Source organism: Cucurbita pepo, chromosome 1 (genome assembly GCF_057944985.1).
Source record: "Cucurbita pepo subsp. pepo isolate OVF chromosome 1, ASM5794498v1, whole genome shotgun sequence".
Lineage (NCBI taxonomy): Eukaryota > Viridiplantae > Streptophyta > Magnoliopsida > Cucurbitales > Cucurbitaceae > Cucurbita > Cucurbita pepo.
In genome coordinates this window covers 11,432,432-11,445,222 of record NC_141798.1, presented here as the reverse complement: position 1 = coordinate 11,445,222, position 12,791 = coordinate 11,432,432, and the positions used below count along the sequence as shown (strand labels likewise).

At 37.4% G+C, this 12,791-nt stretch overlaps 2 protein-coding genes and 1 non-coding gene across 4 annotated transcripts; 2 read left to right on the top strand and 1 right to left on the bottom strand.

Annotated features, from left to right (window-relative positions):
• Positions 1-3,618: 3,618 nt before the first annotated feature.
• On the bottom strand, positions 3,619-5,487 carry LOC111777234 (uncharacterized). Of its 2 annotated transcripts, none has more exons than XM_023656749.2 (7): positions 5,182-5,487; positions 4,910-5,052; positions 4,726-4,802; positions 4,583-4,619; positions 4,345-4,495; positions 4,109-4,238; positions 3,619-4,009 (listed from the first exon to the last, which is right to left on the bottom strand). In XM_023656749.2, exons 1-7 carry the CDS (start codon positions 5,331-5,333, stop codon positions 3,749-3,751), a joined length of 951 nt encoding a protein of 316 aa, XP_023512517.2. In that variant the 5' UTR covers positions 5,334-5,487; the 3' UTR covers positions 3,619-3,748. The 2 variants fall into 2 exon arrangements, with proteins under 2 accessions (XP_023512517.2, XP_023512510.2); XM_023656742.2 differs by having other exon boundaries at positions 3,632-4,018; positions 5,182-5,486.
• A 3,604-nt stretch (positions 5,488-9,091) lies between these two features.
• Positions 9,092-11,303, top strand: LOC147794749 (uncharacterized). Its single transcript, XM_087122549.1, has 3 exons — positions 9,092-9,512; positions 9,672-9,812; positions 11,104-11,303. Exons 1-3 carry the CDS (start codon positions 9,092-9,094, stop codon positions 11,301-11,303), a joined length of 762 nt encoding a protein of 253 aa, XP_086978675.1.
• On the top strand, positions 9,257-9,395 carry LOC111783015 (small nucleolar RNA Z247). The gene has a single exon (XR_002813257.2). It is a non-coding gene; the product is annotated as a small nucleolar RNA Z247 (small nucleolar RNA).
• Positions 11,304-12,791: the final 1,488 nt, after the last annotated feature.

The window sequence follows — 12,791 nt, the reverse complement described above, 5'->3', positions numbered from 1 at the left end:
GTCTTTACCTGAAATAAAAGTAGCACACAGCTTGAGTATTTTAAGAAATACTCCACAAGTGACTCCACTATTGGGGTTACAGAATGCAAGCACCTGCAACTCATGATTGAGACTTATCGTTAAAATCACCATAGGGGTGGTCTCCAGTCCGAACAAAATTGGATGTGTAGTACTTCTCTATACACGATCCACACGTGCAAGCGTGAATCTACAGGCAATTCGCACCCCGCTAGACCCATCATAGTCGGGCTAGCTGTTCGTAGCCGGATGTCTAGAGGCAGCAAACCCTCGAATGTTATGCGAGGCATGATCATCATCATCATAGTGTACTTTTCCGTACTCATCATCATAAATGGGAAGGTAACCCGATGTATATGAACATACAAATGCATGAGGTCCCTATAATTTTTCATCTTTAAATCATCTTTAGGACACAATCCTATACATTATTCATACATCACACGTAATGTGCATCCGTTGGCTTTCATACATTCCTCGTCATTAACATCATTTAGGATTGTGTCTTAGAAAACTCGTCGTCATAATGTATCATAACATTTAATACATGCACATCATATTAATATGGAATAACATCATATTAAGTCATCTCATCATCATGCATCTTACATCGTCATGTTGTCATGCATCATCATCATCATATAACGTCATCATATAACATTGTCATATAACATAGTCTCACCATCATACAACATAGTCATATCATCATATAATATAAAACATAGATGACACATGCAAGAGCCACTGGGCACGTATCATCATACATAAGACAAGTCTTTCGATCGAGTTGATAGTAAGGGCATTTACTTGGTTGCCTTTAGCCGGCGTTCTCCCTAAATTCGAGTACATTTAAATTTTGTCCCTTAAAGTTGCTCCAAGTATCATCGAGAGTTGTTTCCTATTAGAACGACTATCAAGTTTCATTAACAATTCACATTGTTATAACCTTAAATGCCTTAATTAAGGTCTCCACAAGAGTAAAAAAATATAAATAATGGTCATAGGGTCGTCTTCCTTACCCGAAAGCCTCGCGATTTTCCAATCATTTTCATCTCGTTTCATTAACAATTCACATTTCCAGTTTTTATCAAAATTCCCTAATTTTTAACATTTTATGAGTAAGATTTTCAAGGTACTCAAGAAGAGGAAAATGGTCCAGATGGGGTAAAAAAAATTTGGGAAAATTATGGACTTTTCAAGAAAATAATATTTAAATAATTAAAAAATGGCAAATTACCAAAATACCTCTTAAAGAATGAATAATTACGAAAATGTCATTAAACAGATCATTGTGACCATTGGAACAAAATCATTCAAAACTCAAATGTGAGCCTGTCGGATCTCCTTCAAAATAGGATATGATCTAGAACACTTAAAGTTTATCAAATCCAACCGCTAGAATTCAAAACCAAGGTGAATGAGGCCCTTGGTCATAGAAGATAATTCGAGAGAATGATCCAGAAAACTCAAGAATGGAATTGAGGCAATTATGGACGTTTTAATGGCGGTGAACCATTCATCTATAAATTATGGAGAAGGGGCAACTAATAGGAACAAGAAACGAGTTCAATCGATATCTCAATCAAGAGTTAGGAGCATTTTAGATTTTGGGTATAGCTTTCTCATATTAACTCCAAATTCAGAAATTACAGTCCATCTTTCCTTCTCAAACTTGTTCCAGCATGTTCTAAGGCGGATTGCTCAAAGGTTTGGTGAAGGAAGGAAGCTTCGTAAATACCCCTATCTTATTCCCCCAACTCTGTCCGCCATTGAAGAAAACTCAAAGGAATGATCAAAATCCAATCCAAAGGCTACATGCATATTCGCCAGACGAGTCCTATCCCAATCGATTTCTGCACACTTAAGGATCATTTTTGAAGAGGCCGCAAAAGGAGACGACCTTAGGAACGTGTGTAATCGAAGAAATTCAATATCGAGTAAGATTTGTGAAAGAAATTTAAATTCTTGCTTACCGTTTGTAATGCCCAAAATTGATGATTTCAATAGTTTGAGGGGACTCAATGAAGTATGTTTGATGAAGGAGTCAGGCCTAATATGACCTGATATTACGGTCTGTGTAATGCCCACGCTTCTTAAGTTGTAGATCACGAGCATGTGAGATACCAATCTCAAACTCATCATATATATATATATATATATATATTTAAGACAATTAAGATATGCATGGGTAAATTGTAATGGTAGAAGAAGATGGGAAAGGGTGGATACCTTTTTGCAGATTGATGAAGGTGGTGATGATGGCGGTGGCAGCGGGCTATATGTCTTCGCCAGCCTACAGTGCCTGTATAATACCCTCATTTAAAAATTAAAAAAAAATTAAAAAAATTTAAAAAAATTTAAAAAAAACCAGTCTCCACACACACCCCTCTCTCCCTCATTCCTCAATCCCAAATAGATGTACTCAGTTTGAGTCAGATTTTCAAAAAAATAATAATAAGATTTGGTACAATTCCCTCACGCCATAAGCTATCCGTTCATCCAACAATCACGTAGATTCTTCAATACCTATACTTCTCCCTCACCTTATAGCTTCTGCTGTGGTGGCTGGGAAAACCTTGTTTCTGCTTTTGGAAATTACATTTTACTTCCTAATATTCAAATTAATACCCATAAACTAGTAACACCCAACATCAATATAAATGAATATAAATGATGAGTTCCGCCAATTTAAACTAGCCAAACCTATATTTAATTGAAACCATTAAACAAATTTTGCCATATCCTATGTCTTTAACCCCATATTGACAAAATATATCATTAAAATTTTTGCTACTTATGAAAGTGTTGTACCATGCGATACACTACGTTATGAAATGATATAAAATGATTATGTTATGAAGTGGACGAAGATATATAACTTGCACTATATACATGTTATCATTTTAAATTATAAAGATCTCAAGCAAATTGTATGTTAACGTTTATAGAGATTCTTCCCTACTAACATTAGTACAAATGTGTACACTACAATGTTATGATATGGTATTGTATACACCATAATACTATGTGCGCTCCTTCCCTCCGTGGTATAGTGGCAAAATGAGTGTACGCTAATTGAAGGCCAGATTGCTTGAGAAGTCTATGTGCACGTATGTGAGTCTGACCAATTCTACTCAAATTGGAAGTAAAGACGAAAGTCATGTAATGATTCTTTTGATGGTTTCTTACCAAATCATGTTTTACCAAAGGAAAGTAGGCTTGACTCGAATGGTGAGATTACTTACTAACTATTTTTAAAATATGAAAGCTCCGTGAGGGAGAAGGGACAAAAACTAGGATAGATGTATTTATTTAAAATCTTATATTATTTATTTTTTCATTATATTATTCTAAAGATTTTATTAAGAAGCTTAAGTCACATTTATTTATAAAATATTTGAAATTAATATTTTTCACACTTTAAGTCACATGCATATTATATTATAATAGAAAAATAAATTCATTCCACCGTGAATAGCCCAACAAGAAGTTTTAGGAAAAGATAGGTAGAAACTTCAAAATTTTCCATCAATTGTTGTAACAAATTTCACATTATTTAATCGATTTTAAAACTTGTCACAAATTTGTGACCAAAAGTATAATTAATTTAAATTAAATTTAAAAGACACAGCTGCATTCGAGTTCTAAACAACGATGTTTTTGTTCTCCAACATTATATTAAAAAAAGAGAGAGAGAATTTGGAAAGTAAAATTAAGTACACACAAACCCTCATCGGCTACCACAAAGCGCCATTGACAACTCTAAATTAACACCAATTTGCTGCTGTTGTTGCCTTCCGTACGACCAACTCGAACAATCTCTATAGCTATTATTATGATTATTATTATGATTATTATTATGATTATTATTATCCAACTTTGAACTTGAAGATGAAATCGCCTCACTGATTTCGCTGCTTGAACCATGGCAATGGTGTTGTAAAGACAGGCACAGGGACAGTTCCTTCTCCTCCTCTTCCTTCTTCATCATCTGTGAAATCTAAACATAATTTTATTTAATTAAAAAAAAAAAAAAAGAGAGAGAGAGAGAGAGAGAGAGAAGATTGTGAAAATCATAATTTAAAAATACCTTGAAGAAAGCATGGTTAGCAGCAGATTGGTTGAGTGCAGCGGCGTGTGATTCAGAATCTCCCATTATCATCATCATCTTAATCTCTTTATGTCCATAAAACCCATCATTTCTTGAGCTTCTATTCCCTCTGATAACACCACCAAACAATCAAACACAAAACACAACACAACACAAGACACAAATGTTTGTTGTTGTATATTTATTATTATTATTATTATTATAGGCAGGCACACCTTCTGGAAGCTGAAGTTTGAGTTGTTGTTGTTGTTGTTCTTGATCTGTAAATGACTCCACCTCCCTTTACGTTTTCTTCTTCTACACACCCGTCCTCGTCTTCCTCCTCCAAATTACTTACCTTTCTTCCAACACTTGAACACTTATGATCTATAACAAAACAAAGAAAAACACAATGAGATTCCAGAGATTTGGCAGTGTTCCAATTGAGGAGAATTATTATATAAAATAATGAACCTTGTCTTCCCATATCTGCCCTGGTGCTTCTATACATCTGTTACAAATAAACAAAAAATGAGAAAAGAAGAAGGAAAAAGGAAAAAGGAAAAAGGAAAAAGGAAAAAGAAGAAGAGGAATAATGAAAAGGTGGAAAAGAAGACCTGAAGATGGCTCTTTACGTGTGAAATGGTGAGTCCTTTCACATCCATGAGCTGAAGAACCAGCTTTGGCGTTGCCTCTAATGAATCAACCAAAGAAAGAACAAGGCATTCAAAAGGTGAGCAGAGCAGAGCAGAGCAGAGCAGAGAAGGAAGTAAAATGAAAAGGAAAGGGAAAAGGGCATACTGTGATGGCCACCAAGTGTTTGAATTGCAAGAACAAAGCAGTGGTGAAGCTCGGGAGTCCATCTCAATCTAGGGACTTTGGATCTTATATACTGTCGCACACTTCCATTTCTACTCATCTCTCTAAATCTAATGCCTAAATTCCTGTGGGGGGTGGGGAGGGGAAAACAAGAAGGAAAAGGGTTTATATACAGATTCAAAGGGAGGAAGAAGAAGAAGAAGAAGAAGAAGAAGAAGAAGAAGAAGAAGAAGATCACGAGAAAGGGAAAATACGAAGGGGGAGTCTGAAAATTCCTTAAAGAGGAGCTGGTGGTGCTGCTGCTGGTGCTGCTGCTGGTGCTGCTGCTTCTGCTGCTTCCTCTGCTACTGCCTTCTCTGCGGACTGTCACTGTTGAACAAACAACAAATACATGTATCATTACCATTCACCAAAATCAAAATGAAATTGGGGACACATTTTTTTTTTCTGAATTTTTTGTTGCCTTTTCTTTTAAATCTTTTGCTTTCAAATCATTACATCTAAATATACTCCCAACTGCTTCACTTTGACCCTCTTTTTTTTTTTTTTTTCCCTCTTTTTTTTTTTTTCCCTCTTTTTTCCCCCTTTCTCTCTCTCTGCTAATAAATAACCCATTCCAATACATACGCCAACGTCGTGATGATCACAAAAGTTTTTTTTATTTTATTCATTTTTCAATTTGTGAGTGAAGAGGATTTATTATTCTTCTTCCAAAAAAAAAAAGTACAATTATTATTATTATTATTATTATTATTATTATTATTATTATATCCTTGAAACCCTCGCCTGAGTACCACAATTAAACACTTCCCCTCACTTTGTGAAATCACGCTTCTGCCCTTGCCTTTGAACTAAGTGAGAGAGGTTAGAGTGTAAAATAAATATATGGAGATTATTATAGGAATATACTAAATGAGGTGCATAGGGATACCTCCCTATTTTTCTCAAATTCTTTTTACGCTTTCTTCCTCCTTATTTTCAATTCAAATAATATTCAAATAAATGGGATTTTATTTAACACTACTACTTATTATCATTTTATTTTCAAAGAGTATTAAATACCCGACAATAGACTTGATTTGGGGAAGATAAGAGATAAAATATTATCTATTTATCCTCACTCATGGAGGGTGGGTTAAAAAATATTATCTATTTTGTGAAATATAAGACTATGTTTATAAAAATGGAGGGTGGGTTAAAATGGAAGTTTGTATTAATTAATATTTGAAATTGTTTTAGAAACGTAAATAGGAATAAAAAGAAAAAAGATAGTTGTAATTTTGCATGGTTTATAAAAAGGAAGACAAAGCTCCGAAAGTTGTGGTGAATCCATAAAATTTGAGAAATAAAAGAAGAAAAAGAAAAAGAAAAAGAAAAAGAAAAAGAAAAAGAAAAAGGAGGGTTGGGGGAAGTTTGTCCCATTTGTTGGAGTTCAGTGTTTAGACATGCAATGCAATTATTCCAAACGCCAATTCCTGTAACGTTACGTGTGGAATTTCATTTTCAACCCCACAATAACAATAATTTTAAATAAAAGGAGAAAAAGTCAACCTGCCCTCAACCCTCCCATCCCTCTAATCTCAGCCGTCCATTCCCGGTTGGAAAAACCAACACGTCAAATTGTGACAGATTTCAGAGGACTGTTTGGATTGGGTTCCAAATTTTATTGTTTTTTTTTTTTTTTTTTTTTTTTAAATTTTATTATTTCTTCACATCCCATCACATGGAAAACAAAAAAATAAATAAAATCACATCAAACATCAAACATCAAAATCACATCACCCTTGGAATTCAAATTTACTCTCTTTTATTTTCTCTTTACATATTTAAAAAATTGAAATGAAACCAAACGAAGAATTGATTGAGCTATGTAAGCAATGAAATGAAATAGAGAGGGTAGAAAGGAATAGAGAGTTGGGTAAATATTGCATTTCCGAAGGTAAGAAAAGGAAAAAGAAAAAAGAGGTGGGTCCGAAATGATTGGAAAGTGCATCCCAAAATCCGCACGTGCCAAAGAGGGAAAGAAAAAAGAAAGGAAGGATGAAAATTGCAGTAGCGGTCCCTACAAAATAGTGAAATGGAAAAGAGGCCCCTAAAGTTGGGAATAATTGAAGAGCGGAGGGGGCCGGGTGGGTGGACTGGGAACTGCGAAAATGGTAGACAAAGCGTATTTACTGTTGGGGGTTCTGCAGAGGTGCCAGAATATCCTCTGCTTCTGCCAAAAGGAAGAGCAAGAATACGTATATCCCACATCCCCAAAGAGCGCGTGTAGGTGGATACGTAGGGTGGCCTTTGGGGGGGTGGCCTTTGGGGGGTGGGGACGAGGAGAATGTGAAGAACAAACTGGGAGGCGTATGATGTCGCAGGGAATCAAATCCAAATATCTTCTTTTTGTCAGCGTTTTTTTTTTTCTTTTTTCTTTTTTCTTTTTTTCTTCTTCTTCTTTTTTAATTAATAAAAAAGCAATTTTTGGATTGGTCACATCACAACATCAAATCTATGCTCTCCTAATATTCCTCAATTCAAACCAAATTCTATTTATTCTCATCATATCTTAAACCATAATATATACTATAATATTTTCTATAAATACTCCACTTCACCAAATACTTTATGTCAATTTCCCACCATGCTTTCTATGCATAATCAATCAATTATTAAATCCTTTCTAACTAATTCTATCAATAATCATACTCATTAACCAAATAGGTACCAAAACATTCCAACCTATCACACTTTGATTCAACCTATATGATTTATCTACTTGAGTTATATTTTGATTAAACTCTTCATTTATGTCACACTTTGATTAACATATCACACTTTCATTCAATGTAACGATAACTCACTCTACTAAACTTGTAGAACAAATTATGTCTATTCATATAATTATTACAAGTAAATTCATCTTTCACAGCTTGTTTGTAATACAATTGGGTCAAAATTTAGTCTTACTCCTATAATTATATCTTACCCCTTACCATTGAACAATTAATTTATGATCTAATCATAAACTAATTTACTTTAAAAGGATGAAGTCACATCATTCAAGTTTTGAAATTAGCACTTAAAAAACTAACTCTAATTCTGTGGCTTTAACAAGAAAATAGGGACTTCTTTCACTGAGAGGTAGGGATTTATCTATAGGCCCCATCAAGAAATAGAACTAACTAATCATAAGGCAAAGGGGTGAGAAACTCAACGCCACTATTCTTGAACAACTTGGAATTGGGCCTTCCTTCTTTTCACGCTATTACGGATACAAAAATGAAAATAATGTGCAAAATTGAATTCAATTGTCAACTGCTCCTATTTTCAGCACGAAGGGGTCGCGGTTTTGAGAGGAACGAGAGCTTGAAGAGTAAGAAATCGAGAGCTTTGGTCATGGTAACGTTTTGTGGGTGTTTCCAAAAACTTCCTCAACTCTTATCTCTCACAGAAATCAACCATATGTCACGATTCTTGTCTCTATAGGTTCCATTTGACGAGATCTATAAGATCTTTGAAGAAGCCGAACGTGGAGGAGGGAGAAGCCAAGAGAAAGAGACCGTCACTCAAGGTGAGGGAGAAGAACAAAAAGGTTATTCTTAAAAGAAAAGAAAAATAATAATAATAAAAGAAAAAATAAAAATACACAAAAAAGAGAGAGACGAGAGGGTTTTAAACAGTAGATCATATCTATACATAGTAGTAGAATCTCTTCATTTCCTGTTTTGTTACTGTGGATAAGGCCCAATATGTAATCCTCATTGTACACTCTCACACACATATATATATACATATATATGAGGCCGTGACTTCAACTTAACATGGTATCAGAGCCAATGTTTATTCATTAACAATGTGTACCATATCTTCTTCCTCCTTCTCATCTACCATCTCCAACGCGATCTCATCTACCATGGCGTCAACCTGTGCCCCAATCCCTCTCCACCACGCTGTCACAATCCATCTCACCAAGAACAACTTCATCATACGACGCATCTAGTTCCTCCCCTACCTACAGAGGACGAAGCTTATGGTCTATGTCGATGACATCATTGCCACACCTACCAAGCTGGTCCCTTCCTTAACCGCTGCTGCTGCTGATTGGTCTCTAACTCTGGCCTATGATCAGTGGTATGAGAGGAGATTCTTCGCGATGTGGTTGCCACTTCTACGTCCATGGAGGCGTGGGATACCCTGCAGCGGATGTTTTCGTCGTCAACTCATGCTCGCACTATTCAGATCCATGTTGAGCTCGCCATGTCCAAGAAACACGATCTGTCTGTTGCACATTATTTTCACAAGATCAAAGGAATGGCCACTGAGCTGGCCACCGCCGGCTCTGCCTTGTGGGATGATGACATGATTGCGTATCTCGTTGCTGGTCTTGGCCCTGACTATGATCCCTTCGTCACCTTAATGACTACCAAGAGTGAAGTCCTCACGCTTGATGATGTATTTGCACATCTAATGGCATTTGAAACTTACCAAATACAACACCACCAGGCTGAACTTCAGTTAAATCCTGGATCTTCGATCAATGATGCTAGTCGTGGTGGTCAGCAGAAGAACTGTGGGCATAGGGATCGTGGTCATGGACGTTCTTGAGGTGGCACGCCCTCTCGTCCTGCTGGTGATCCTCGTGACCCTTCTGCTCGCCCTTCCTGCTAGAGTTGCGACAAAGTGGGGCATACCATCGCTCGCTGCTGGTATAGGAAGGACAAGTTCTATCAAGATGAACCTCCTCCTGCGACACTAGCGGCTACTTCCTCCTACAAGATTGATCCAAATTGGTACAGCGACACAGGTGCCACTGATCAGATCACCAGTAACCTGGATCGTCTCACTGTGCATGAATGCTATCATGGAGGTGAACAAGTTCAAGTCGGCAATGGAGCAGGTTTGCGGATTTTGCATACTGGTCATTCTTCAATTAATACTGCTGCTCGTTCTCTTGCATTGCGTAATATTTTGCATGTGCCTAAAATTTTCAAACATCTTCTTTCCATTCATAATTTTTCTTGTGATAATAATGTATTCTTTAAATACCATTCTTAGGCATTTTTCTATTAAGGACCGACGGTTGAGGAAAAGTTTTCTAGACGGGAGGTGTAAGTCTGGTCTCAAGCCATCTGATGCTGATGGTCTCAAGCACGCCTTAGTGAGCAGATCTACTACTCACTCTCGATGGCATTGCACGTCTTGGACATCCTTCGTCTCAAGTAGTAAAGTCAATTTTGCGTCTCAATAATATTCTGTGTGCTAGTGAGTCACCTTCGCCAGTTTGTAATGCGTGTCAATTAGCAAAAAGTCATCAATTACCATACACTAGTTCTTTTCATCGGTCTTCGTTACCTTTAGAACTAATTTTTTCGGATGTTTGGGGTCCTAAGCCTCCATCTGTTGGGGGCTTTAAATATTATATGAACTTCATTGATGATTTTAGTAAATTTTTGTGGATCTATTTGATGTATGATCGTACAGAAACTCCTCGAATACTTTTGCAATTCCAAGCTCATGTTGAGCGCCTCCTGGATACTAAAATCAAGTGTGTCCAGTCTGATTGGGGTGGGGAATATCAGAAAATTCATAGCACATTCTTTCGTTCCCTTGGAATTGCTCATCTTGTTTCGTGCCCTCATACGCATCAACAAAATGGGTCTGCTGAAAGCAAGCACCGTCATATTGTTGGAACCAGCCTAACCCTTATAGCTCATGTTGATGTACCTATTAAATTTTGGGATGACGTGTTTCTCATAGGCACATATCTCATCAATCATCTTCCTACTCGTGTCATTGATAACAAATGCGCCTTAGAGCGTCTTTTTCATACCCCACCAAATTACTCCTTATTAAAAGTTTTTGGGTGTGCTTGTTGGCCACATCTTCGCCCTTATAACAAACAAAAGCTCTCTTTTCGATCTAAGGAATGTTTCTTTCTAGGCAATAGTTCTTTACAAAAAAGGGTATAAGTGCCTTGACACCGATTCTGGTCGTGTTTATATTTCTAGAGATGTCATATTTGATGAGAACGTTTTTCCGTTCAAGAGAGCCCCACACAATTTTTCCCCAACCTTGCATCCGACGCACAATGCCCCTGCTTTGTGCACCTTGTATTTGGGTAACAGCAGTACTAATTTGGAGAATGATCCTATGCATATATTTATGCCTAACTAATTCTTTGGATTCAGAAAATTCGGTGCCCACATCAACTTCGGCTGTTCTGTCAATGATTGGGGCTTCAGATCCTCCGCCAGCAGATGATATTCCTGCATCGCCTGGGCCCCATCCGAATTCTCTAGGCTCTAATCGTTGGGACCAATCTCCTGGCTCACCTCGGAGTGCGCAACGCCCGTCGGGTCCTCGGCTGCTAGTCGACCGACTATCGTAGCACTGATTGCTCCCCTCGCAACAGACGGTACGACTGTCCCCTCAGTTGTGGATCCTGCACCTACCACTCATCCGTATGGTACTCGATTGAAGCACAATATCAAGAAACCCAAGGTGCATACAGATAGAACAGTAATATATTCTGTGGTTCAATCTTCTGCCTCTTAACCTACTTCATATATTACTGTTATGGAGCATCCCCTTTGGCATCAGGCAATGAATGATGAATTTCAGGCACTTCTAAAAAATAAGACATGACACTTAGTTCCTCTTCATGTTGGTCTTAACGTTATTGATTGCAAATGAGTTTTAAACTCAAGTAAAAGTCAGATGGCTCTATTGATCGCTACAAAGCACGCCTGGTTGCTAAAGTGTTTAAACAACAGTATGACGTTGATTATGATGATACTTTCAGTCCAATGGTTAATGTTGGGAATAAACTTAAATGAAGAAAAGAAAAAAAAAAAAAAAAGGAAAGAAGGTAGTTTCTATATTTTAGGTTTTAAAATTTAGTAAAAAAGCCCATCTTTATTTTGGGAAGCAGTGGTTTTATGGGTTAGAAAACGTGGGATTTTGATGGCCATTTTTAGCTTTATAAAACTTATAAATACGTTTTGTTTGTCATTGTAATAGCAGAGCAAGCAGACCAAGTAGAGCAAGAGTTATAGAGTTAAAAGGAAGTACAGAGCAATAGAAAAGGGTTTTGAGAATTCTTTTGTCTCCTTGTCTCTCCCCTCTCGATACTTCCTTCACAGGTTCGTGAGAGTTATTTAAACAAATTAGTTTCAGAGCGAGCGTTCATTTTCTACAAGTTGGTATCAGAGCAAATTGTTATTTCAACAAATTGGTATCAGAGCTGATGGCGAACATGATGGGACAAATGTCGCTACCACGATTGACGAAGACGAACTACGAGAATTGGAGCATCCAAATGAAAGCTCTTCTCGATTCGCAAGACGCATGGGAGGTGGTCGAAGAAGGTTTCGAAGAACCGAAGGATACCACGGGTTATACGACAATGCAAAACAAGGCGCTAAAAGAATTACGATCAAAGGATAAGGCAACATTATACATGTTGTTCTGGGCTGTTGAGGAGTCGGGCTTTGAGAAGATTGCAAGGGCATCAAAAGAAGCGTGGGACACTCTAGAAAAGGTGTTCAAAGGAACCGACCGAGTCAAGCAGGTGCGTCTCCAGACTCTGCATGGCAAGTTGGAGAGCATGAAGATGAAGGAGTCAGAAATGTATCTGACTACATTACACGTGTACAGACTGTGGCGAATCAGCTAAATCGAAACGGAGAAATGTTACCCGAGACACGGGTTGTGGAGAAAATCTTGAGGTCGTTAACCGACAACTTCGAGAATGTCGTATGTGCCATAGAAGAGTCGAAGGATCTAGCAAAGTTCACAGTCGATGAGCTCGCCGGTTCTCTCGAGGCACACGAGCAACGTAAGAAAAAGAATGAGGAGCCACTCGATCAAGCGCTTC

Excerpts from the sequence above, each read along its gene's own strand:
- LOC111777234 (XM_023656742.2), bottom strand. The coding sequence starts at position 5,333 with ATGGTAATGATACATGTATTTGTTGTTTGTTCAACAGTGACAGTCCGC. Across the intron at positions 5,053-5,181 it reads AATTTTCAGACTCCCCCTTC|GAATTTAGGCATTAGATTTA; the intron begins GTATTTTCCCTT and ends CACCCCCCACAG. Across the intron at positions 4,620-4,725 it reads ACGTAAAGAGCCATCTTCAG|ATGTATAGAAGCACCAGGGC; the intron begins GTCTTCTTTTCC and ends TATTTGTAACAG.
- LOC147794749 (XM_087122549.1), top strand. The coding sequence starts at position 9,092 with ATGGAGGCGTGGGATACCCTGCAGCGGATGTTTTCGTCGTCAACTCAT. Across the intron at positions 9,513-9,671 it reads TAGGGATCGTGGTCATGGAC|CGGCTACTTCCTCCTACAAG; the intron begins GTTCTTGAGGTG and ends CTGCGACACTAG. Across the intron at positions 9,813-11,103 it reads TCAAGTCGGCAATGGAGCAG|AAAATTCGGTGCCCACATCA; the intron begins GTTTGCGGATTT and ends CTTTGGATTCAG.